Source organism: Heteronotia binoei, unplaced genomic scaffold (genome assembly GCF_032191835.1).
Source record: "Heteronotia binoei isolate CCM8104 ecotype False Entrance Well unplaced genomic scaffold, APGP_CSIRO_Hbin_v1 ptg000860l, whole genome shotgun sequence".
Classification (NCBI taxonomy): Eukaryota; Metazoa; Chordata; class Lepidosauria; order Squamata; family Gekkonidae; genus Heteronotia; species Heteronotia binoei.
In genome coordinates, this window is record NW_026800113.1 from 849,222 (window position 1) to 875,248 (window position 26,027).

The 26,027-nt window shown below is 50.4% G+C and overlaps 1 protein-coding gene across 1 annotated transcript in view; it reads right to left on the bottom strand.

Annotated features, from left to right (window-relative positions):
* Nucleotides 1-25,760, bottom strand: part of NUMA1 (nuclear mitotic apparatus protein 1) — a 91,685-nt gene extending 65,925 nt beyond the window's left edge. Inside the window, exons 1-2 of the mRNA XM_060263769.1 lie at nucleotides 25,678-25,760; nucleotides 359-444 (exon numbers count right to left, since the gene is read on the bottom strand). Of these exons, the coding sequence (XP_060119752.1) occupies nucleotides 359-444; nucleotides 25,678-25,719 (128 nt within the window). The 5' untranslated portion in view covers nucleotides 25,720-25,760. The remainder of the gene's footprint in view (nucleotides 1-358; nucleotides 445-25,677) is intronic.
* Between the last annotated feature and the right edge of the window lie 267 nt (nucleotides 25,761-26,027).

Here is a 26,027-nt window from a genome sequence, read left to right on the forward strand (position 1 = left end):
TTCTGGGATAATCAAGTGCAAACTGAACTGTGGCAGTAACTTTTCCAGGCCCTGCAGCAATTCTGGCCAGCCAGCCAGCCAGGCCCCAGGGAGGCTGCCACACAGTACTTCTGGGCCCTGTGATCCCTTCCTGGCCCTGGGGAGGCTGCTGCACAGCGCGGCTGGGCCCCACGATCCTCTCTGGCCAGCCAGGCCCCAGGGAGGCTGCCACGTGGCTCGGTTCGGCCCAACAATCCCCGAGGGCCACCCCAAGTGACGGAGGTTCCCCACCCCTGACCTAAACAAAAACCAAGCCTCTGCACAGAAGATGCCCTGCTGAACACATTATGGGGAAGGGAAGTAGTTCTGAGCCTCTTACATTTTATTGATGATCTTGACGAAAACTTGACAGTCCTGGAGCTGAGAGAGGGAATTCAGGGCATCGTCCAGCTTCAAGCTGTTCACCTGCAGGAGGAGAAGAGCCAAGACACAGAGACGCGTGAGTCCAGGAACAGGGCCCAACACCGGGCAGGTCAGGCAACGCAGCACACTGCATCGACTCTCCAAACCAGAGTTTGCTCACGGTCATGGTGGGGGATGGAATCGAGGGTTAGATTGGGGCTTTGAGATGGGATGATGAAGAAGAAATTGGATTTACATCCCGCCCTCCACTCCGAAGAGTCTCAGAGCGGCTCACAATCTCCTTTCCCTTCCTCCCCCACAATAGACACCCTGTGAGGTAGATGAAGATATTGGATTTATATCCCGCCCTCCACTCCGAAGAGTCTCAGAGCGGCTCACAATCTCCTTTCCCTTCCTCCCCCACAACAGACACCCTGTGAGGTAGATGAAGATATTGGATTTATATCCCGCCCTCCACTCCGAAGAGTCTCAGAGCGGCTCACAATCTCCTTTCCCTTTCTCCCCCCCACAACAGACACCCTGTGAGGTAGATGAAGATATTGGATTTATATCCCGCCCTCAACAAATATGGCCTAGGACCTGCCTACCTGAAGGACCGTCTCTCCCCACATGTTCCCCAGAGAGTACTGAGATCAGGAACTCAAAACATCCTGGTTATCCCCGGGCCAAAGGAAGCCCGCTTAAAATCTACAAGGGACCGGGCCTTTTCTATTACGGCCCCCTCCTGGTGGAACCAGCTGCCGGAAGAAGTGAGGGCCCTGTGGGACCTCGCCCAGTTCCGCAGGGCCTGTAAGACAACCCTCTTCCGGCTGGCCTATGACTAGCTGATACAAGAAACTGAGCGTAGTTACATTAGATGTCTGCTGTCCCCAATGTTCTAAATGTTTTAAATGGTTTAATGTTTAAAATTTAAATGTTTTATGCTTAAAATGTATTTATGTCAGATTTTTGTGTTGTGAGCCGCCCTGAGCCACTTGTTGGGAAGGGCGGGATATAAGTCATAAAATAAATAAATATATAAATAAATAAACTCCGAAGAGTCTCAGAGCGGCTCACAATCTCCTTTACCTTCCTCCCCCACAACAGACACCCTGTGAGGTAGATGAAGATATTGGATTTATATCCCGCCATCCACTCCGAAGAGTCTCAGAGCGGCTCACAATCTCCTTTCCCTTCCTCCCCCACAACAGACACCCTGTGAGGTAAATGAAGATATTGGATTTATATCCCGCCCTCCACTCTGAAGAGTCTCAGAGCGGCTCACAATCTCCTTTCCCTTCCTCCCCCACAACAGACACCCTGTGAGGTGGGTGGGGCTGGAGAGGGCTCTCACAGTAGCTGCCCTTTCAAGGACAACCTCTGCCAGAGCTATGGCTGACCCAAGGCCATGCTAGCAGGTGCTAGTGGAGAAGTGGGGAATCAAACCCGGTTCTCCCAGATAAGAGAGCTCTGGCTGACCCAAGGCCATTCCAGCAGCTGCGAGTGGAGGAGTGGGGAATCAAACCCGGTTCTCCCAGAGAAGAGAGCTCTGGCTGACCCAAGGCCATTTCAGCAGCTGCAAGTGGAGGAGTGGGGAATCCAACCCGGTTCTCCCAGATAAGAGAGCTCTGGCTGACCCAAAGCCATTCCAGCAGGTGCAAGGGGAGGAGTGGGGAATCAAACCCAGTTCTCCCAGATAAGAGAGCTCTGGCTGACCCAAGGCCATTCCAGCAGCTGCAGGTGGAAGAGTGGGGAATCAAACCCGGTTCTCCCAGAGAAGAGAGCTCTGGCTGACCCAAGTCCATTCCAGCAGGTGCAAGTGGAGGAGTGGGGAATCAAACCCAGTTCTCCCAGATAAGAGAGCTCTGGCTGACCCAAGGCCATTCCAGCAGCTGCAGGTGGAGGAGTGGGGAATCAAACCCGGTTCTCCCAGAGAAGAGAGCTCTGGCTGACCCAAGGCCATTCCAGCAGGTGCACGTGGAGGAGTGGGGAATCAAACCTGGTTCTCCCAGATAAGAGAGCTCAGGCTGACCCAAGGCCATTCCAGCAGCTGCAAGTGGAGGAGTGGGGAATCACACCCGGTTCTCCCAGATAAGAGAGCTATGGCTGACCCAAGACCATTCTAGCAGCTGCAAGTGGAGGAGTGGGGAATCACACACGGTTCTCCCAGATAAGAGAGCTATGGCTGACCCAAGGCCATTCCAGCAGGTGCAAGTGGAGGAGTGGGGAATCAAACCCGGTTCTCCCAGATAAGAGAGCTCTGAATGATCCAAGGCCATTCCAGCAGGTGCAAGTGGAGGAGTGGGGAATCAAACCCGGTTCTCCCAGATAAGAGAGCTCTGGCTGACCCAAGGCCATTCCAGCAGGTGCAAGTGGAGGAGTGGGGAATCACACCCGGTTCTCCCAGATAAGAGCCTGCACACTTAACCACTACACCAAACCACTACACAAAAGTGAATTCTACACTTTTCCACTTGCCTGATGCACACTTGACTGGGATGAAGAAGATGAAGAAGACCATAAATTTATACCCCGCCCTTCTCTCTGACAGAGCCCCGTGTTGCAGAGTGTTAAAGCTGCAGTACTGCAGTCCTAAGCTCTGCTCATGACCCGAGTTCAATCCCCGGTGGAAGCTGGGTTTTCAGGTAGCCGGCTTGAGGTTGACTCAGCATTCCATCCTTCCAAGGTCCGTAATATGAGTACCCAGCTTGCTGGGGGGAAAGTGTAGGTCAGTTGTGGCCAACGGTAGCTTACCAAATATTTTATCTGCCTACAGTTCCCATCAGCCCCAGCCATTGGCCATGCTGGCTGGGGCTGACGGGAGTTGTAGGCAAAAAAAATCTGGGGAGCTACCGTTGGCCACCCCTGGTGTCGAGGACTGGGGAAGGCGATGGCAAACCACCCTGTCAAAAGTCTGCCGTGAAAACCTTGTGAAAGCAACGTCACCCCAGAGTCGGAAACGACTGGTGTAGCAATACAGAACCATAGAATGGTGGGTTTTTTTAAAAAAAAAATTAAAATTGTAATTATGAACACATGAAGCTGCCTTATACTGAATCAGACCCTCGGTCCATCAAAGTCAGTCTGGTCTTCTCAGACTGGCAGCGGCTCTCCAGGGTCTCACGCTGAGGTTTTTCACTTATTTGCCTGGACCCTTTTCTGGAGATGCCGGGGATTGAACCTGGGACCTTCTGCTTCCCAAGCAGATGCTCTACCACTGAGCCACCGTCCCTCCCCATGTTTTTTATGTTTTATTGGTTTTTAACTTGTGAAAATGAATGTTGTTAGCCGCCCTGAGTCTGCTTGCGGAGAGGGCGAGATATAAATTTAATGTAATAAATAATAATAATAATAAATAATAAATAAATTGCACAGGGGGCCTTTCCTTTCCTTGCTCTATTGTACTAGCACCTACTGCTTTGGATGTTTTAGCAATTGTTTTTGTGGCGGAACCGGCCCGATTCTGCCTTCAGACCCAGTCCCGTCAGCTCCCTATGGAGTCGCCAACTCCTGGAGGGAGCTATTTCTCCTCCTGCCCCTTGGGCTCGCTGCCACCACCTGCTCAGTCCCGGGGTTCAGATTGGGAGGAACAGGACTCCCAATCCCCCTCTCTGGCTATGAGGCTAGGCCTCCAGGTCCTCTGCCACCCTGCACTTGGGTTTCACAGAGACCTCAGCGCTTCTTTGGGGCACCCCTGGAGGATTGGCACCTTATCCAACTGCATGCCTTCCTCCTTCCCCGGGGCCCCCTTCTCAAAAACAGCGTGGTCTAAAGCGGTCTGGGGATCTAGGTGGTACAGAGATTGACTGCCAGCATTTAAACAGAAAAAAACATATTTATTTAAAAGGGAAAAGGATAGGGAAAGAAAAACAAAACAAAAACAGTTGCATCTACAAAATTAGCACAGCACAGCCCAGCACAGCACAGCCCAGCACAGCAAACAGCATAACAAAATAAAGTTGATTATAAACGCATCCGGCTGGCCCTGATCTAAACTTGCCCTGTCTTGTGAAGTACTTACTTAGTCTGCCTGCCTGGAGGCCTCATTTTCCTGAGCAGGCCTCCCCCACAGGCAGGAGCCTCCATGGCTCACCACATGCTCGCTCGAGCCCCAGTTCAAATCTGCTTCTCTTCCTGCCTAACACATGCAAGCAACCACAGCACTTCCTGCCTCTCTAGGAGACTTTCCCCCTAGCGTTGTTGGTTTGGCTCTGGAAGGGAGGGGGGGAGTGAGGGGAAGGCTACAAAGCCTGCTGAATGGATTTACTGATCCCTGCCTTTTTGGATGAAGCACCAACACTCTCAGATGGCGTTTCTCCACACGTCCCCCTCCTTAAATTCTGAGCCGGAGGGGTTGCCTCCTACAGAGGTGACCCCGTAGCAGAATCCAAACAAACAAGGAGAAACCCCTTAACCAAAATATTACACAAACATTCAGGTATTTCTCCAATAATACACAAAGTCCAGCACCCTCGGTGCCCATGTCCCTTCTGGACAAAACGTTGCATTGCTGCATGCAGAAGGAATGTCCAGTCTTTAAGATGTACTCCTCCATCTCCCAGGACCACCTCTGGAGTTTGGGGCTCTCCCTTCGTTGCTGCTGTTGCTGGGGTGAGTGGTCCATCAAAGGAGGAAATTCCTGGCCCCACATGTGAGGTTGGAAACTGCCCAGTTCCCACACAGTTGCTTCTTTATCCCTCATTGGTGGAATGTTCCCTCTGTCCACTCTGTCCTCCCAGAAAACCACCTCTGGGGCTCCAAACAATTGCTGTCCCAGCTTCCTTTTGTCTCCTTCCTTCCTACCTCTATGCAACACCATGGACCTCGCAGAGACTGGCTGTGGTACATTCACCTGCACCACTTTAACTGCCTTTCCCATTTTCTCCATAGCCACCACATAAGTAGCCTCGTCTAGGTCATCCACAATCACATGGGGTCCCACCCATTCCACTTTCCGTTCACCAGTATGAAGTGGCAGAGAAACCATCACCCTATCCCCTGTCTCAACTTCTGAGAACTCCACTTTCTGGTCCCTTGCCAACTCACACAGTGGATCCAGCCTAGGGTCACTTTGAACCTCAGACAGGAACATTTCTGGCTCCCCCAGACTTCCTATCATCTGTTCCTTCAAGCCACCCCTAGTCCCACTGTTTCCAGAACACTCAGCCAAAGTTTGATCTGGGTTCTCCGCCCCCTCAGTTGGTTTTTCAGTGTCAGCCAACTGAGCTCCTTCCTTCCTGGAAGACTCCACAGCATCCTGCTGCCCTTGCGGAAATTGGCACCCCTCTTCCCATTGGGCACACCCTCCTGCAGGGTTTGAGACAGACTGGTCCTCCCCCTCCCTGGTTGGTGGTGAGGTGGCTTCCCTAACGTTGCTTTCCTCCCCCCACCTTCCCCTGAGGGTTTGGCTTGGGTTCTCAGTCCCCTCGGTTGGTTTTTCAGCACTACCCAACTGACCCCCTTCCTGCCTGGAAGGTTCCACAGCTTCCCAGGATTCCTGTCTGCCCTGCTTCAAGACGACCTGTTTTGAGAGTGTCTCGGACGATCCCACTTCCTGATCCACAGCTACTTGGTGAACCGGTTCCAACCTAAGGCCGCTCCGGACCCCCTTCTGGAACCGCTCCCGTCCCCCCAAGCCTTCAGCTATGTGCTCCTCTGAGCCCCCATTAGCCTTGCTGCTCTCAGAACCTCCTGTGAAATCTCCACTCTCCACCTTGGTCTCTTCAGCCTGCACATCCTTTATGCTAGACAGGTTCCTTTCCTCGCTAGGAACATCCACAGCTTCTTGCTGCACTTGGGGAAAGCTACACCCCTCTTCCCCTTGAGAACACCCTCCTCCAGGCCTTGAGACAGGCTGGTCCTCCCCCTCCTTGGTGACTGCCCTCTCTTCGTCCTCAGTAACCTGGGTTATTTCCCCCTCCCTGGTTGGTGGTGAGGTGGCTTCCTTAAAGTTGCCTTCCTCAACCCACTTTCCTCTGAGGGTTTGGCTGCGGGGTACAGCCTTGATAGAGTACTGGCCAACCACCAAATCCCGGCCCAAGAACACTAGAACTGTTTGTTCCTTCATTACCCCACATTCAGAATAGGATTTACCTTCTTGTGGAGCCAAACCCCTGAACTGCTTTCGGGAGTGGTCTGGCCCCAGTTTAAACCTTTTAAATACAGTGGCTTTATAGGCCGCAAAAGTTATCCCCCCATCTTCCATAGGCATGCTGTGATAGATGGCTGAAAGCTCTCCAGTCAGGTTGCTACAGAGGTAAGACATATAGTCCTCCTCTGCAATCCCCCACTGTTTGGCTGCCCTCTCAAAGTTGGAGAGGTATATGGAGGGGTCTTCTCCCTCTTGGTACACTGCAAAGTCCTTAGGGGTGACTTGGATCTCTTTGCTTAGTTCAGCTTCCAGACGTAGCACCTCAAGCTCATGGCGACGTTGCTCTTCCTGCTCCCGTCTGTAGATTTCAGCTTTCTCTCTTTCTTCCTGTCTGCGGATCTCAGCTCGTCTCAGCTCTCTCTCTCTTTGTCTTTCCTCCCTCTCTCGTTCCTCCTGTCTGCGGACTGCATCCCTCTCTGCTTGTCGTTCCTCTCTCTCTCGTTCCTCCTGTCTGCGCTCTTGGTACGCCTTGGTACGGATTCTTGCCAGTTCCAACCGTAGCCGCAAGAGTTCTTCTGACTGGGTGGGAAACACTTTTGCAAGGGCCCCTGCATGCTGATGATACTCCAAAAGGAGGTCTTTCATATCTACTACAGTCATGTTGTCACACTCCAGCTTGTGCCTTGCACACTCTTCCTGGAGCTGTGGCTTTGTCATCTTCAGGATTTCCAGCATCTTAGCACGCTCCATCCTAACTAGCTAAACTTTCCCTACTCCAGTTGACCCGAAAATAAAACAAAACCGCTGTTGCTTCCTCTGGGTGCTTGCACGCATCAAAAAAGCAAAAATGCCTGGCCAATCAAGTTCTCTGTTTGTTCTTATCCCACCGCTGCCGCCAAGTGTGGCGGAACCGGCCCGATTGTGCCTTCAGACCCGGTCCCGTCTGCTCCCTATTGGGGTCGCCAACTCCTGGAGGGAGCTATGTCTCCTCCTGCCCCTTGGGCGCGCTGCCACCACCTGCTCAGTCCCGGGGTTCAGATTGAGAGGAACAGGACTCCCAATCCCCCTCTCTGGCTATGAGGCTAGGCCTCCAGGTCCTCTGCCACCCTGCACTTGGGTTTCACAGAGACCTCAGCGCTTCTTTGGGGCACCCCTGGAGGATTGGCACCTTATCCAACTGCATGCCTTCCTCCTTCCCCGGGGCCCCCTTCTCAAAAACAGCGTGGTCTAAAGCGGTCTGGGGATCTAGGTGGTACAGAGATTGACTGCCAGCATTTAAACAGAAAAAAACATATTTATTTAAAAGGGAAAAGGATAGGGAAAGAAAAACAAAACAAAAACAGTTGCATCTACAAAATTAGCACAGCACAGCCCAGCACAGCACAGCAAACAGCATAACAAAATAAAGTTGATTATAAACGCATCCGGCTGGCCCTGATCTAAACTTGCCCTGTCTTGTGAAGTACTTACTTAGTCTGCCTGCCTGGAGGCCTCATTTTCCTGAGCAGGCCTCCCCCACAGGCAGGAGCCTCCATGGCTCACCACATGCTCGCTCGAGCCCCAGTTCAAATCTGCTTCTCTTCCTGCCTAACACATGCAAGCAACCACAGCACTTCTTGCCTCTCTAGGAGACTTTCCCCCTAGCGTTGTTGGTTTGGCTCTGGAAGGGAGGGGGGGAGTGAGGGGAAGGCTACAAAGAATGGATTTACTGATCCCTGCCTTTTTGGATGAAGCACCAACACTCTCAGATGGCGTTTCTCCACAGTTTTTATCAAAGATTTCAGGTTTTCGCGGCTGGTAACATCATTAGGGTTTGTAGAATCTTTCGGGCTCAAGTGCCGTGTTCTACTGGAGAAAGTTTTCCTTCCAGAGGTTTCGTTCTCAGCTGCGGAGAACATCCTCAGTGGCGTTGCAGCCGGAGCAGGCGCTCTGACCTTCTTGGCTGCTGTGCATTGAGTGGGGCCAGGGCTGCTGGAGAGCTGCTATTTCTAGGCTGTTGCCCTGGCCCCCACTCAGTGCACAGCAGCCAAGAAGGTCTGAGCGCCTGTTCCGGCTGCAACGCCACTGAGGATGTTCTCCACAGCTGAGAACGAAACGTCTGGAAGGAAAACTTTCTCCAGTAGAACACGGCACTTGAGCCCGAAAGATTCTACAAACCCTAATAATTGTTTTTATGCTTTACGTTTTATTGTTGTTTTACTTGTTTGGTCACAGTTTGACCCTAACCTGTGAGCCGCCCTGAGCCTGCCTTTGGCGGGGAGGGTGGGATAGAAATAAAATAAAAAAATAATTAAGTTACACTTTCCCTGTGGTTTTCACAAATGAAAACAGCAAGAGAAAACCCTATCCAGAAGCAATTTCGCCTGGATTAGCACTGAAAGCCAGCATGGTGGAATGGTTAAGAGTGTGGGATTCGGATCTGGGAGACCCAGGTTCGAATCCCTACTCCACCCTGGAAACTTGCTGGGTGAACTTGGGTCAGTCATGCACTCTCAGCCTAACCTGCCTCACAGGGCGGTCGTGAGAAAACAATATAAGCTGCTTTGGATCCCCATTGGGGGAAAAGACAGGACATAAATGAAGTTAATATGTTAAAAAAATGTAACCACAGTTAAGGAAATAGACTCCTAGAGTTGGAAGGGACCTCCAGAGTCATCTTGTCCAACCCCCTGCACAATGCAGGAAACTCACAAACACCTCTTCCTAAATTCACAGGATCCTCATTGCTGTCAGATGGCCATCTAGCCTCTGCCTAAAAACCTCCAAGGAAGGAGAGCCCACCACCTCCCATGGAGGAAGCCTGTTCCACTGAGGAATAGCTCGAACGGTCAGGAAGTTCTTCCTAATGTTGAACCGGAAACTCTTTTGATTTCATTTCAACCCATTGGTTCTGGCCCCACCTTCCAAGGTCACAGAAAACAATACCACCCCATCCTCTCCAGGACAGCCCTTCAAGTCCTTGAAGTTGGTGATCCTATCACCTCTCAGCCGCCTCCTCTCCAGGCTAAACATCCCCAGCTCCTTCAACCTTTCCTCATAGGACTTGGTCTCCAGACCCCTCATCCTCTAGAGGACAGCCCTTCAAGTCCTTGAAGTTGGTGATCCTATCACCTCTCAGCAGCCTCCTCTCCAGGCGAAACATCCCCCGCTCCTTCAACCATTCCTCATAGGACTTGGTCTCCAGACCCCTCATCCTCTAGAGGACAGCCCTTCAAGTCCTTGAAGATGGTGATCCTATCACCTCTCAGCCGCCTCCTCTCCAGGCTAAACATCCCCAGCTCCTTCAACCTTTCCTCATAGGACTTGGTCTCCAGACCCCTCATCCTCTAGAGGACAGCCCTTCAAGTCCTTGAAGTTGGTGATCCTATCACCTCTCAGCAGCCTCCTCTCCAGGCTAAACATCCCCAGCTCCTTCAACCATTCCTCATAGGACTTGGTCTCCAGACCCCTCATCCTCTAGAGGACAGCCCTTCAAGTTCTTGAAGATGGTGATCCTATCACCTCTCAGCCGCCTCCTCTCCAGGCTAAACATCCCCAGCTCCTTCAACCTTTCCTCATAGGACTTGGTCTCCAGACCCCTCATCCTCTAGAGGACAGCCCTTCAAGTCCTTGAAGTTGGTGATCCTATCACCTCTCAGCAGCCTCCTCTCCAGGCTAAACATCCCCAGCTCCTTCAACCTTTCCTCATAGGACATGGTCTCCAGACCCCCCCCCCCACCATCTTCACTGCCCTCCTCTGGAGCCGTTCCAGCTTGTCTAGATCCTTCTTAAAATGTGGTGCCCAAAACTGAACACAAGACTCCAAGTGAGGTCTTACAAGAGCAGAGTAAAGCGATACCATCACATCACGTGATCTGGACATTACACTTCTGTTGATACAGCCCAAAACTGCATTTGCCTTTTACACGGATAAACTTGACTCTGCGTTTGCATTTGCATTCCTTCCTTCGAGTCAAGTTTAACTCCAGCTACCTATGAGGCAGAAAAACTTGCAGGTGTACAGGTTAAGGGACTAAGCTCCCCACTCCCTAACAGCGAAGGCTCCAAGCCTCCCTGTTTACAATCCCGGTTCCCAGCAATCACACTAACTCTGGTTAATACACAGGCCTGCATACGTACATCACAGGTCACCAGGGTTAGTGAGGCACACACATGAGAGCAGCAACAATCTCCATTTGTGCAAGTTTGTTCTTCACTGCAACTGCATTAACATCTGAACGCAGCCAACACAAAAGCTGATTTCCACCACCGTTTCTTCTTGTTACGGAACCCAGCGTTTTGTTGGAAAAGGAAACTGCCTGCTGTAAAGAAACAAACTTCATTGTGCCTCAACAGCCAACAGCTCACCGGATCCAACGTGTCAAGACGCTGTGGTTCATTTACGTAACTATTGTTTGCGTAAAACATTTCGCTGGCTGCCTCATCACGGAAATAATTTCCAGACTCCTTGTAACATTCAAACCGCGCTACAAAGCTGAAAACGTACACACAGAGCAGCAAATAAAAAACAGCCTTGAAGTCATTTAAAGGAAAAGGAAAGGTTCCCTGTTCAAGCACCAGTCGTTTCCGACTCCGGTGTGACGTTGCTTTCACAGCGTTTTCACAGCAGACTTTTGACGGAGTGGTTTGAAGAGGAAGAAGATGATATTGGATTTTTATCCTGCCCTCCACTCCGAAGAGTCTCAGAGCGGCTCACAATCTCCTTTACCTTCCTCCCCCACAACAGACACCCTGTGAGGTGGGTGGGGCTGGAGAGGGCTCTCACAGCAGCTGCCCTTTTCAAGGACAACCTCTACCAGAGCTATGGCTGACCCAAAGCCATGCTAGCAGGTGCAAGTGGAGGAGTGGGGAATCAAACCCGGTTCTCCCAGATAAGAGTCCAAGCACTTAACCACTACACCAAACTGCCATTGCCTTCCCCAGTCTTTTACACTTTCCCTCCAGCAAGCTGGGTATTCATTTTACCAACCTCGGAAGGATGGAAGGCTGAGTCAACCTGGAGCCAGCTACCTGAACCCAGTTTCCGCTGGGATTGAACTCAGGTCGTGAGCAGAGGGCTCCGACTGCAGTACTGCAGCTTTACCACTCTGCACCACAGGGCTCCTTCAGTGTAGATAGAAAAGGAAAGGTCCCCTGTGCAAGCACCAGTCGTTTCCGACTCTGGAGTGACGTTGCTTTCACGTTTTCATGGCAGACTTTTGACAGGGTGGTTTGCCAGTTCCTTCCCCAGTCTTTTACACTTTCTCCCCAGCAAGCTGGGTATTCATTTTACCAACCTCAGAAGGATGGAAGGCTGAGTCAACCTGAGCCAGCTACCTGAACCCAGCTTCTGCCGGAATCAAACTCAGGTCGTGAGCCGAGAGTTCAGACCACAGCAATGCAGTACTGCTGGTCTACCACCCTGCACCACGGGGCCACTCTCATTTAAAAAGCAGTGCTAGACGCTTGTAAGAGCTGGCAAGAACTCAAAGCTATAAATGCATGATAAATCTTCCAAATTCACACTTGCAAAAGTTACCTCTGTATATATACCCACAAACTTCAAAAGAAAAGGTGCAGATGACTTAGGTGTCACTTTACAAATACATTGGAAGGGGGGGGGCATTCCTACCCAAAACCTGCCTTGAGAACAGAAGCACAGAAAATAGGCTCAGAATTAATGAAAATAAACAAGCATTGATCCAGCATGGCTTCTCTTATGTTCTTATGTCTGGGGCAGTGATGCTCCGTATTCTTGGTGCTTGGGGGGGGGGGGAGCAACAGTGAGAGGACTTCTGGAGTTCCGTCTCTGCTGGTGGACCTCCTAATGGCACCTGGGTTTTTTTGGCCACTGTGTGACACCGTGTTGGACTGGATGGGCCATTGGCCTGATCCAACATGGCTTCTCTTATGTTCTTATGTTCATGCTCAAGAATTCCCACATTCCACCTCCTCAAGAGGGACGGGGCCTTCTGCAACCGCCACCCTGAGCAGAATCAACAACCACCAATCCATGTGCCTTCTCTGTGGTGGCCCCCACCTCGAGGAACAGCCTGATTGAGGAGGTTTCTGGAAACGATGCAAAACTGAATAATTCAAGAGGGCTTTTCCATGCAGGCAAATAGGGTAGCACTTGTACCAAATGATACACAAAGTTACTGGGACAAATCATTAGGAACTGTGGTCTACATTATTACGTTCAGTTTACTGAAACAAGGATCCTAGTGTAATTGTGCATCATTTAGTGTATCGTCGTAATACCGATGCTTTGCTTCAATTATTTTTTTAGACTTCTAGTTGGTCATACAACCCAAATCCTTCCTCATGGTTCACTGAATGACCCATGCATTGATAGTACTGACTCAATGTGTGTAATTCGGGAGGGACGGTGGCTCAGTGGTAGAGCATCTGCTTGGTAAGCAGAAGGTCCCAGGTTCAATCCCTGGCATCTCCAAAAAAGGGTCCAAGCAAAAAGGTGTGAAAAACCTCAGCTGGAGACCCTGGAGAGCCGCTGCCAGTCTGAGTAGACAAGACTGACTTTGATGGACTGAGGGTCTGATTCAGTATAAGGCAGCAGAAGAGTTCTGCAGGATTTCCATGGTCAGGGCTTCCATGGTCAGAGCCTTGTTGGATCAGGCCAATGGCCCCTCCAGTCCAACACTCTGTGTCACACAGTAGCCAAAAAACAGGAGGTCCACCAGTGAAGCCAGGACACTAAAAGCCCTCCCACTGTTGCCCCTCCCAAGCACCAAGAATACAGAGCATCCCTGCCCCAGACATAAGAACATAAGACAAGCCATGTTGGATCAAACCATAGGCCCATCCAGTCCGGTGTCACACAGTGGCCAAAAAACCCCAGGTGCCATCAGGAGGTCCACCAGTGGGGCCAGAACGCTAGAAGCCCCCCACTGTGCCCCCTTCCCCAAACACCAAAAATACAGAGCAGCACTGCCCCAGACATAAGAACATAAGGGAAGCTCTGTTGGATCAGGCCAATGGCCCATCCAGTCCAACACTCTGCGTCGCACAGTGGCCAAAAACCCAGGGGCCATCAGGAGGTCCACCAGCAGGGCCAGGACACTAGAAGCCCTCCCAATGTGCCTCTTCCCCAGATTAGGGGAGGGACGGAGGCTCATTGGTAGAGCATCTGCTTGGTAAGCAGAAGGTCCCAGGTTCAATCCCTGGCATCTCCAACTAAAAAGGGTCCAGGCAAGCAGGCGTGAAGAACCTCAGCTGGAGACCCTGGAGAGCCACTGCCAGTCTGAGTAGACAATACTGACTTTGATGGACCGAGGGTCTGATTCAGTATAAGGCAGCTTCAGATGTTCATCAGCTTTGAGCTCAAATCAGAAAATTCCACCCAGAGATTCCCTGGAGCCCATTCTTGCAGTTTCTGCCACAGTAGAAGCAAAGTCTTGATCTGTAGACTCTGATAAATGCATCCAGCAAGTGGGCTTCATTACGCACTATGTGCCTTTGGTCATGAAAGCCCCTGGCGTGGGCAGCGGCGCAGAGCAAGCACCAGGCTTTCTCGCTGCAAGTGGAATGAGCGGGCAAAGAGCCAGGCCAGTGGATGAGCACGCTTTTAAAGCATGCATATGTAGGGCCTCCCAGCCTATGCAGCGGCCCAAGGACCTCCTGGCTTCACTCTGATGGCCAAAGTCCAGGGCAGATTTTTTTACTTGCTCAAAACTGACTGCCCAGGAACTGGTTCTGCCAAAATATGGGTCCCCCGTGCACAAGAGCATGTGCTGAGAAGCAGGACGTGGGAATGCCCCAAGCAGTCTCTCTGGCAAGGCACAGAACACCTGACCACTCTGGACACAGGGCCCCCCATGCAGAATATGTCCTCCAACAGCCTTCTGATCCAGCTGCAACAGAAGAGCCCTGCTGGGTCAGACCAGGGAGGGTCCATCTAGTCCAGCCTTCTGTCTCACACAGTGGCCAACCAGTTCCTCTGGAGGGCCAACAACAGGGCAGAGGCTGAGGCCATCCCCTGGGAAGAACATCAGAAAAGCCCTGCTGGGTCAGACCAGGGAGGGTCCATCTAGTCCAGCCTCCTGTCTCACACATGGCCAGCCAGTTCCTCTGGAGGGCCAACAACAGGGCAGAGAGGCTGAGGCCTTCCCCTGGGAAGAACCTCAGAACAGCCCTGCTGGATCAGACCAGTGAGGGTCCATCTAGTCCAGCCTCCTGTCTCACACAGTGACCAGCCAGTTCCTCTGGAGGGCCCACAACAGGGCAGAAAGACTTGAGGCCTTCCCCTGAAAAGAACCTCAGAAGAGCCCTGCTGGGTCAGACCAGGGAGGGTCCATCTAGTCCAGCCTCCTGTCTCACACAGGGGCCACCCAGTTCCTCTGGAGGGCCAACAACAGGTCAGAGAAGCCGAGGCCTTCCCCTGAGAAGAACCTCAGAAGAGCCCTGCTGGGTCAGACCAGGGAGGGTCCATCTAGTCCAGCCTCCCGTCTCACACAGTGGCCAGCCAGTTCCTCTGGAGGGCCAACAACAGGGCAGAGAGGCCGAGGCCTTCCCCTGAGAAGAACCTCAGAAGAGTCCTGCTGGATCAGACCAGGGAGGGTCCATCTAGTCCAGCCTCCTGTCTCACACAGTGGCCAACCAGTTCCTCTGGAGGGCCAACAACAGGGCAGAGAGGCTGAGGCCTTCCCCTGAGAAGAACCTCAGAAGAGCCCTGCTGGGTCAGATCAGGGAGGGTCCATCTAGTCCAGCCTCCTGTCTCACACAGTGGCCAACCAGTTCCTCTGGAGGGCCAACAACAGGGCAGAGAGGCCGAGGCCTTCCCCTGAGAAGAACCTCAGAAAAGCCCTGCTGGATCAGACCAGGGAGGGTCCATCTAGTCCAGCCTCCTGTCTCACACAGTGGCCAACCAGTTCCTCTGGAGTGCCAACAACAGGGCAGAGAGGCCGAGGCCTTCCCCTGAGAAGAACCTCAGAAGAGCCCTGCTGGATCAGACCAGGGAGGGTCCATCTAGTCCAGCCTCCTGTCTCACACAGTAGCCAATCACTTCCTTGGAGGGCCCACAACAGGGCATAGGGGTCGATGCCTGATGCTGCCTCCTGCCTCTGGGATTCAGAAATTGACTGCCTCTGGATGTAGAGGTTCCCCTCTGTCACCGTGGCTAGTAGGCACTGACAGACTTAACCTCCATGAACCTACTTAACCTCCTTTTAAAGCTGTTTATTCCTGTGACTATCATGACTTCCTCTGGCAGCGAACTCACATTTAATCATTCACTGTGTAAAGCAGTATTTCCTTTTTCCTGTACTGAACCTAAGGCCCATCAGAAGAAGGTATTGGATTTATATCCTGCCCTCCACTCCGAATCTCAGAGCGGTTTACAATCTCCTTTATCTTTCTCCCCCACACCCTGTGAGGTAGGTGGTGCTGAGAGAGCTCTGAGAGAAGCTGTCCTTTCAAGGACAACTCCTATGAGAGCTGTTGCGGAACCGGCCCGATTCTGCCTTCAGACCCGGTCCCGTCAGCTCCCTATTGAGTCGCCAACTCCTGGAGGGAGCTATTTCTCCTCCTGCCACCACCTGCCACCACCTGCTCAGTCCCGGGGTTCAGATTGAGAGGAACAGGACTCCCAATCCCCCTCTCCAGCTATGAGGCCAGGCCTCAAGGTCCTCTGCCACCCTGCACCTGCACTTTGGTTTCACAGAGACCTCAGCGCTTCTTTGGGGCACCCCTGGAGGATTGGCACCTTATCCAACTGCATGCCTTCCCCCTTCCCCGGGGCCCCCTTCTCAAAAACAGCGTGGTCTAAAGCGGTTTGGGGATCTATGTGGTACAGAGATTGACTGCCAGCATTTAAAACAGAAAAACTATTTATTTACAAGAGAAAAAGATAGGAAAAGAAAAACAAAACAAAAACAGTTGCATTTACAAAATTAGCACAGCACAGCACCCGTACAGCAACCAGTATAACAAAGAAAAGTTGATTATAAACGCATCCTGCTGGCCCTGATCTAAACATGCCCTGCCCTTTTTGATGACTTACTTTGTCTTACTGCCTGGAGGCCTCATTCTCTTTTGAATAGGCCGCATGCACAGGCAGGAGCTCTCCCACTGGCAACCTCTTCCTTCGAGCTGCAGCCGAGAACTGAAAAACTCCTCCTCCTAGCACATGCCAAGAACACAAGAACTTCCTGCCTCTCTGGGAGACTTTCCCCCTAGCGTTGTTGGTTTGGCTCTGGAAGGGAGGGGGGGTTTGGAGGGAGGCTACAAAGCCTGCTGAGGAATTTACTGATCCCTGTCAATGAAGCACCACCACTGACTAAAATGGCGTTTCTCCACAAGAGCTATGGCTGACCCCAGGCCATTCTAGCAGCTGCAAGTGGAGGAGTGGGGAATCATAGAGTTGGAAGGGACCTCTAGGGTCATCTAGTCCGACCCGCTGCACAATGCAGGAAACTCACAAACACCTTCCCCTAAATTCACAGGATCTTCATTGCTGTCAGATGGCCATCTAACCTCTGCTTAAAAACCTCCAAGGAAAGAGAGCCCATCACCTCCCGAGGAAGACTGCTCCACTGAGGAATCGCTCTAACGGTTAGGAAGTTCTTCCTAATGTTGAGCCGGAAACTCTTTTGATTTAATTCCAACCCATTGGTTATGGTCCTACCTTCCGTGGGCCACAGAAAACAATTCCACACCATCCTCTCTAGGACAGCCCTTCAAGTACTTGAAGATGGTGATCCTATCACCTCTCAGCCGCCTCCTCTCCAGGCTAAACAGCTCCTTCAACCTTTCTTCGTAGGACTTGGTCTCCAGACCCCTCACCATCTTTGTCGCCCTCCTCTGGACCCGTTCCAGCTTGTCTAGATCCTTCTTAAAATGTGGTGCCCAAAACTGAACACAAGACTCCAGGTGAGGTCTTACCATAGCAGAGTAAAGTGATACCATCACATCATGTGATCTGGACACTATACTTCTGTTGATATGCCCAAAATTGCATTTGCCTTTTAGCCACGGCATCACACTGTTTACTCATGTTCAGCGTATGTTCCGCTAAGACCCCTAGATCCTTTTCGCACATACTACTGCTAAACAAGTCTCCCCCATCCTAAAGCCATGCATTGAATTTTTCCTACCTAAATGCAGAACTTTACATTTCTCCCTGTTAACATTCATTTTATTGATTTTCACCCAGTTTTCCAGCCTGTCAAGGTCATCCTGTATCCTGTTTCTGTCTTCTTCTGTGTTTTCAACCCCTCCCGATTTAGTATCATCTGCAAATTTAATAAGGATTCCCTCTATTCCTTCAGCAGCCCCGTGGTGCAGAGTGCTAAAACTGCAGTACTGCGGTCTGAACTCTCTGCTCACAACCTGAGTTCGATTTCGGTGGAAGCTGTATTCAGGTAGCCGGCTCAAGGTTGACTCAGCCTTCCAAGATCGGTAAAATGAGTCGCCAGCTTGCTGGGGGGGAAAGTGGAGATGACTGGGGAAGGCAATGGCAAACCACCCCGTAAAAAGTCTGCCGTGAAAACGTTGTGAAAGCAATGTCACCCTAGAGTTGGAAATGACTGGTGCTTGCACAGGGGACCTTTCCTTTCCTTTCCTGTCCTATTCCTTCATCCAAATCATTTATAAAGATGTTGAACAAAACAGGTCCCAGGACAGATCCCGGTTCTCAAACCCGGTTCTCCCAGATAAGAGTCCACACACTTAACCACTACACCAAACTGGCTCTCTAGTTTCACTGGATGGCCTTGAGTTTAATATTTTGGGAGAGGGAGGGAAATTTTCCTTTGTCCGTTCTCTCCGCCCTATGCATAAATCTGATAAACCAGTCCACATAATGCCAAAGCTCACAAATTTATACATCTTCCCACTGTGGCTGTTTTATAACCTCTGGGCGGCTCAGTTTGAGGGGAAACCATGAACTCTGACCTTTGGCAGCCATTCTAAGCATAGAGCATGAAAACTGGGCTCTCCTGACATACATTACTTCTGGAATTAGCAGGATCTGGGGGCTGGACATTTTTAATGAGCCTTTACTGGTGGAACTAATTATTAGTAAACAATGGAAGTCGCTGCCAAAAACCCTGCTGCATTGGGCCAAATTGTGCCCCATTCCCCATCTATTCTGCCTTAACAATGCCCATTTCCCCACTCCCACAAGACGCCAGCGAAGCAGAGACTGTTTTCTTCTCAGCTGAGGTCTAGATTTGGCTTGTCAAATTCTACTGAATTGCAGTATTCACAATTGCCAACATCTGTTCCTATCTAAATATAGCCGCATTAGGTGCCTCTGAGTTCCCTTTTGCTCCTGGAAACTCTAATTGAATTGATGCAAAAAGAAAAACCCATGCTAATTGTTTCTAAATACTTGATGTCAGTTAATAAATAAGATATGCGGAGTCTCGGAAACGGATGGAATAAGGAGCTAGATCACCCTGTTTTGCCGAAGTGCTGGGATACGGTCTTAAAGTTTCTACCTGTGCTCTTTTTATGGATCTGAAGCTGAGACTTATTCAGCCAAAAAAAAAAAAAATTAGGATACAATGGACATTCTCGTTATTCTTTAGGAAAGGACTGAGTAAAGTAATTTACAGGATGTGACATAGAATCCTAGAGTTGGAAGGGACCTCCAGGGTCATCAGCCCTCTGCACAATGCAGGAAATTCACAAATACCTCCCCCTAAATTCACAGGATCTTCATTGCTGTCACATGGCCATCCAGCCTCCGTTTAAAAACTCCCAGGGAAGGAGAGACCACCACCTCCCCAGGAAGCCTGTTCATAGAATCCTAGCGTTGGAAGGGACCTCCAGGGTCGTCTAGTCCAGCCCCCTGCACAATGCAGGAAACTCACAAACACCTCCCCCCTAAATTCACAGGATCTTCATTGCTGTCAGATGGCCATCCAGCCTCAATTGAAAAACCCCAAGGAAGGAGAGCCCACCACCTCCCCAGGAAGCCTGTTCCACTGAGGAACCCCTCTTGACTGTCAGAACAGCCTCTGTGTCCCTTAAACATATGCTTCAGGCACCTCCAGATTTTATTGTCCACTTTGTACCTCTGGTGGCTTCCTGTTAAAAAAAGTCTGGTTTTTAACTCCTGTTTTTTAACAAGTCGTAATCAGTTGCCGGCTCAAAAAAAGAAAAAAAGGCACTTTGAAGTATTAATTTTTATAATTCTTTAGGAATCTGGAAATACTTCCGTTTCTTCTAGTTCTTATACAACAATAATGTCCTATCGCACTTTCAATATCCAAAACCCTTCATGTGTTATCTTCTGTCTCTTTTCCAAGATAGGACAGTCATATTCTCGCAATGCGGATGTCTCTGTCATAGCCTTCTGCTCTCTTGCTACAGCACAGGGGCCTCAAATCCAGAGGCAAACCGATGAAGTAGGTTTTCAGACATTTATGGGGATATTTGATCAGCCGGGATTCAAAACAGAAGAGAAAGAAGAAGAGAGCCAGTTTGGTGTAGTGGTTAAGTGTGCGGACTCTTATCTGGGAGAACCAGGTTTGATTCCTCACTCCTCCACTTGCAGCTGCTGGAATGGCCTTGGGTCAGCCAGAGCTCTCTTATCTGGAAGAACCAGGTTTGATTCCCCACTCCTCCACTTACACCTGCTGGCATAGCCTCGGGTCAGCCATAGCTGTCGCAGGAGTTGTCCTTGAAAGGGCAGCTTCTGGGAGAGCTCTCTCAGCCCCACCCACCTCACAGGGTGTCTGTTGTGGGGGAGAGAGATAAAGGAGATTGTGAGCCGCTCTGAGACTCTTGAGTGGAGGGAGGAATATAAATCCAATGTCTTCAATTACTGAAAACCTTTCAGCTGCAGGATGGCAGGACATGCACTTCCAAAGTCCACCTCTAGAGGCCCCAAGCAAATGCCACCCAAGAGAACAAGGAAAGGAAAGGTCCCCTGCGGACCTTTCTGGGGAATGTTTTCACGGCAGACATTTTATGGGGTGGTTTGCCATTGCCTTCCCCAGTCTTTTACACTTCCACCCCCCCGCAAGCTGGGGACTCATTTGACCGACCTCGGAAGGATGGAAGGCTGAATCAACCTGGAGCCGGCTACCTGAAAACCCAGCTCTGCCGGGGATTGAACTCAAGTCGTGAGCAGAGAGTTCAGATCACAGTACTCGTAAAAAATGAGCAGGAAGTGTGGGGCCCCATTCTGTGAGGCCTGCTCAGTGGCTACCTCATGGAGAAGGGGCTGCTCACATCTATTTCGGAGCTTTAGCTCAAAAATATTCCCAGCAAATATCTGCACAAATGCAGAATCCCTTTTAGGCCCTGCACACACGAGAAAAGAATTCACTCGGCAGCAGCAGATGCTCCAAAACGGAGCTCCGTAATAAAGACTTTTGTGGAACTTTAATAATCACATCTTCAAGAGGGAAAGGGTCAAAATTGTCCTCCTTTCCTGAGAGGGATGAAATCAATACAGACATAGACAAGCTGGAACGGGTCCAGAGGAGGGCGACAAAGATGGTGAGGGGTCTGGAGCTCAAGTCCTATGAGGAAAGGTTGAAGGAGCTGGGCATGTTTAGCCTGGAGAGGAGACGGCTGGGAGGTGATAGGATCACCATCTTCAAGTACTTGAAGGGCTGTCCTATAGAGACAATAGTGTGGAATTGTTTTCTGTGGCCCTGGAAGGTAGGACCAGAACCAATGGGCTGAAATTAAATCAGACGTTTCCAGGTCAAGATCAGGAAGAACTTCCTGACAGAGCAGCTCCTCAGGCTTCTTCTTCTTTGGAGGTTTTAAACAGAGGCTAGAGGGCCATCTGACAGCAATGAAGATCCTGTGAATTTAGGGGGGAGGTTTTTGTGAATTTCCAGCACTGTTCAGGAAATTGGACTAGATGACCCTGGAGGTCCCTTCCAACTCTATGATTCTATGATATCTTACCAATGCAAGAGACTGAAGGAGGCTGGACTTAGGAAAGTCCACCGCATTAACTTATTTCCAGAGGATGCGACAGAGCTCTCTGCAAATCCTATGAGATGGCTGCAAAGTATTCTGACTTCTCAACTGCCACAACGTTAGCATGCACACTAAAGCTTACATGCTGAATAAAACCTGGTTGGTCTTAAAAGATGCTACTGGACTTCAGCTTTGTTCTTTTGCTTCACACCAACATGGCTACCCACCTGGTCACCTGGATCTGTGACCAACTCCCTTGTTTAAGCTATTTTGGTCCCTCCAAGTCTGAGCCTGTAATTTGGATGCTGGCATTAATATAGTTCAGACAGAAGAAATATCTAGTGCATTATCTGGTCTGTTACGGATCATTTTGATCCAGTTATTGGGATGGATGAAGAGAAAGGTTGTGCCCAACTTGACCGCTGAAATCACACAAAGAGCACATGAATTGATCCTTGATGTCCATCATACGTCAGTCACTGATTCAGGGCACCTTTCCTTGATCACTCAAAAAGGCACTTCTCTGCCTATTTTTTTTTTTTAAAGGACTGCAGAAGAATGCTGAGGGCCAATTATCACACTGCCTCTAATATGTAACTTTAGGGCAAGATGACAGACACAGCTGTTGCCAAACTCCAGATTTTCCTGGATGACCTCATCTGCTCTAGACCTTTTTGGTGTTCAACTTCTTCACCCAAAGGGTGATTAACATGTGGAATTCACTGCCACAGGAGGTGGCGGCGGCTACAGGCATAGCCAGCTTCAAGAGGGGGTTAGATAAAAATATGGAGCAGAGGTCATTAAGTGGCTATTAGTCACAGTGTGTATATATATGTGTGTGTGTATATATATAAATTACTGGCCACTGTGTGATACAGAGTGTTGGACTGGATGGGCTGTTGGCCTGATCCAACATGACTTCTCTTATGTTCTTAACACCAGATTTTCCTGGATGACCTCATCTGCTCTAGACCTTTTCTGGTGTCCAACTCCAGATTTTCCTGGATGACCTCATCTAGACTTTTTCTGGTGACCAATTCCAGATTTTCTGGATGACCTCATCTAGATGTTTTCTGGTGTCCAATTCCAGATTTTCCTGGATGACCTCATCTGCTCTAGACCTTTTCTGGTTTCCAGCTCCAGATTTTCCTGGATGACCTCATCTGCTCTGGACCTTTTCTGGTTTCCAACTCCAGATTTTCCTGGATGACCTCATCTAGACGTTTTCTGGTGCCCAACTCCAGATTTTCCTGGATGACCTCATCTGCTCTAGACTTTTTCTGGTGTCCAGCTGGGCTGAGGGATGGAGACGGCAAGGGTGGCTTTAGTTGATGATCTCCCTCTGAACGCAGCCAAAGGCAATGCCTTTTTGTTGCGATTTTGATACTGCAGACCATGCCATCACACTGACAAGTCTGGAGACAGAAGTGGGTATTGAGACATGCTTTGGAGTGGTTTAAATAATCCCTTGTGCACAGGCTGCTGTTAAAGACCGGATGTGGCCTCTGTGGGATCCGTCCTGTGGGGTTGCACAAGGGTCAGTCCTATTCCCCTTACGCTACTCAATCTCTATGTAAAGCCCTTAGGAGAAATCATTTGTTGTTTTAGGGCTGGGAAGACATCCATTTCTACATGCATTTATTTCATTTTTATACCTTGTCTTTCTCCCCCACGAGCACCCAAAGCAGTTCACACTGTTCCCCCCTCTCCTCCCTTTATCCTCACAACAACCCTATGAGGTAGGACAGGTTGAGAGCTAGCAAGGTCGCACAGAAACCCTTCAGCTCTGAGTCAGTATAAGGCAGCTTCATGCATTCATCTGCAGGTTTGTACCACAGACTGACATCCCGGCCCTAATTAGTAACCTGTTTAACGACCTGGTTCCTGCCAAGACTTTCAACAGCATTTCCTCCTCCTGAGAAAGGCTGAAATAAGGCAGTTCTCAATCCACTCACTGTGCGTACGCCTTTGCTAGGTCCATGTCTCCACCATTCCCCATTGCCAGGGGTCTGGAGAAGAGTAGGAAGAAGAAGACCGCAGATTTATACGCTGCCCTTCTCTCTGAATCAGAGTCTCAGAGTGGCTTACAATCTCCTTTATCTCCTTCCCGTTCTTCCTGACCTGACCGTTAGAGCGGTTCCTCAGCGGAACAGGCTTCCTCTTTGGGAGGTGGTGGGCTCTCCTTCCTTGGAGGCTTTGAAACAGAGGCTAGATGGCCATCGGACAGCAATGAAGATCCTGTGAATGTAGGGGGAGGCGTTTGTGACTTTCCTGCACTGTGCAGGGGGTTGGACTAGATGAACCTTGGAGGACCCTTCCAGCTTTATGATTCTGATTCCCCCACAACAGACACCCTGTAAGGTGGGTGGGGCTGAGAGAGCTCTGACAGAAGCTGCCCTTTCAAAGACAACTCCTGTGAGAGCTATGGCTGACCCAACGCCATCCCAACAGCTGCAAGTGGAGGAGTGGGGAATCAAACACGGTTCTCCCAGATAAGAGTCCACTCACTTAACCATTATACCAAAATGGAACTTCAGGGAGGACAAGTATATCAAAGACTACTAGCCATGGTGACTGAGGGGAACTTCCACATTCAGAAGCACAAATCCTCTGAATCCCAGAGCCAGCAGGCAACATCAGGGGAAGGCCTCGGCCTCTCTGACCTGCTGTTGGCCCTCCAGAGGAACTGGTTGGCCACTGTGTGAGACAGGAGGCTGGACTAGATGGACTCTCCCTGGTCTGATCCAGCAGGGCTCTTCTGATGCTCTTCTCAAGGGAAGGCCTCGGCCTCTCTGCCCTGTGGTTGGCCCTCCAGAGCAACTGGCTGGCCATTGTGTGAGACAGGAGGCTGGACTAGATGGACTCTCCCTGGTCTGATCCAGCAGGGTTCTTCTGATGCTCTTCTCAAGGGAAGGCCTCGGCCTCTCTGCCCTGTTGCTGGCCCTCCAGAGGAACTGGTTGGCCACTGTGTGAGAGAGGAGGCTGGACTAGATGGACCCTCCCTGGTCTGACCCAGCAGGGCTCTTCTGATGTTCTCCTCAGGGGAAGGCCTCGGCCTCTCTGCCCTGTTGTTGGCCCTCCAGAGGAACTGGCTGCCCACTGTGTGAGGCAGGAGGCTGGACTAGATGGACCCTCCCTGGTCTGACCCAGCAGGGCTCTTCTGAGGTTCTTCTCAGGGGAAGGCCTCGGCCTCTCTGCCCTGTTGTTGGCCCTCCAGAGGAACTGGCTGCCCACTGTGTGAGGCAGGAGGCTGGACTAGATGGACCCTCCCTGGTCTGACCCAGCAGGGCTCTTCTAATGCTCTTATAAAGGCCTCGGCCTCTCTGCCTTGTTGCTGGCCCTCAAGAGGAACTGGTTGGCCATTGTGTGATACAGGAGGCTGGACTTGATGGACCCTTGATGGTTCTGCTTGTGACCTTTGGGGATAGGCTGGGGGCAGCTATCCAGTGCATCTATGGGACCACACTGCCCTCTGCTTTTGGTGGCCAAGACCAGGGAGGAGGCATAAATAATCCTACTACAAAAGGTAAAGGTAGTCCCCTGTGCAATCACCAGTTGTTTCCAACTCTTAGGTGACGTCGCATCACGATGTTTTCATGGTAGACTTTTTTAATGGGGTGGTTTGCCACTGCCTTCCCCAGTCGTCTATACTTTCCCCCAAGCAAGCTGGGGACTCATTTTAGCGACCTCAGAAGGATGGAACGCTGAGTCAACCTTGAGCCGGCTACCTGAACCAGTAGCAGCAGATGAGAGCATGTGTTGATCCATGTTGTAAAGAACTGAGCTGTGGCTCCATGTAATGTCAGGAGAAAGAGGGTGAAGAAGTACTGATAAGCGAAACCGTGAGGATTCCTTTCAAAAGCGGTTCCTTATTCTCTCCGTACCTTCATGAGTGGAACACTAACAAACTCAAAAGACTCCACCCACATCTTTACTATGTCTAGTTTGAAGACGCTTGTTTCTACGAGACTGTCTGAGACTCCGTGTGAGGAAATTTCAAGTATTGAGTATTTAAGCGTTCCTAAGCTCTGTTTTATTTTCGTTTGTACTAAAAGAACGCATTTATACATGTTTTATGTGAGAGTTTCATTGCTTCCGGTGATGTTACATATCGCTACCTGAACCCATCTTCCGCCGGGATCAAACTCAGGTCGTGAGCAGAGAGCTTGGACTGCAATACTGCAGCTTTACCACTCTGCGCCACGGGGCTCATCAATAATCCTGCTAAAGAAGACTTAAAACACAGAGCATGCTAAGGAGAGGGAGAAACCGGAGGCCTTCGCGCTCAAATGGCTACCAAGAGTAAAGGCAAGATACTTTACCCAGGCAAGAAGGGTCGCGGCTCGAGTGTCATGAAGAGACATCTTTGCGCTTTATGGGGTTACCTCCCAGACCTACAAAGGTTAAAAGAAAAGGAAAAGTTAAAAACCTTGAGAGAAAACAGATTTATTGTCCACATTCAAGACCACACACAAAATCTGCAAGAGAGATAAAAATATAGGAGCTCTGTCCTCCTGGGGAGATTCCAAGTGCCACGCAAAGCACGTCTGTGTCTGTAACTACTAATGAGTGACGTTGCTTTGTATCTCGGCTACACTGAGCACACAGGAGTGAGCTTTTATTCTTATCTTTTTATTAACATGGGCATTCATAGAAAGATCACCCTGCCCAG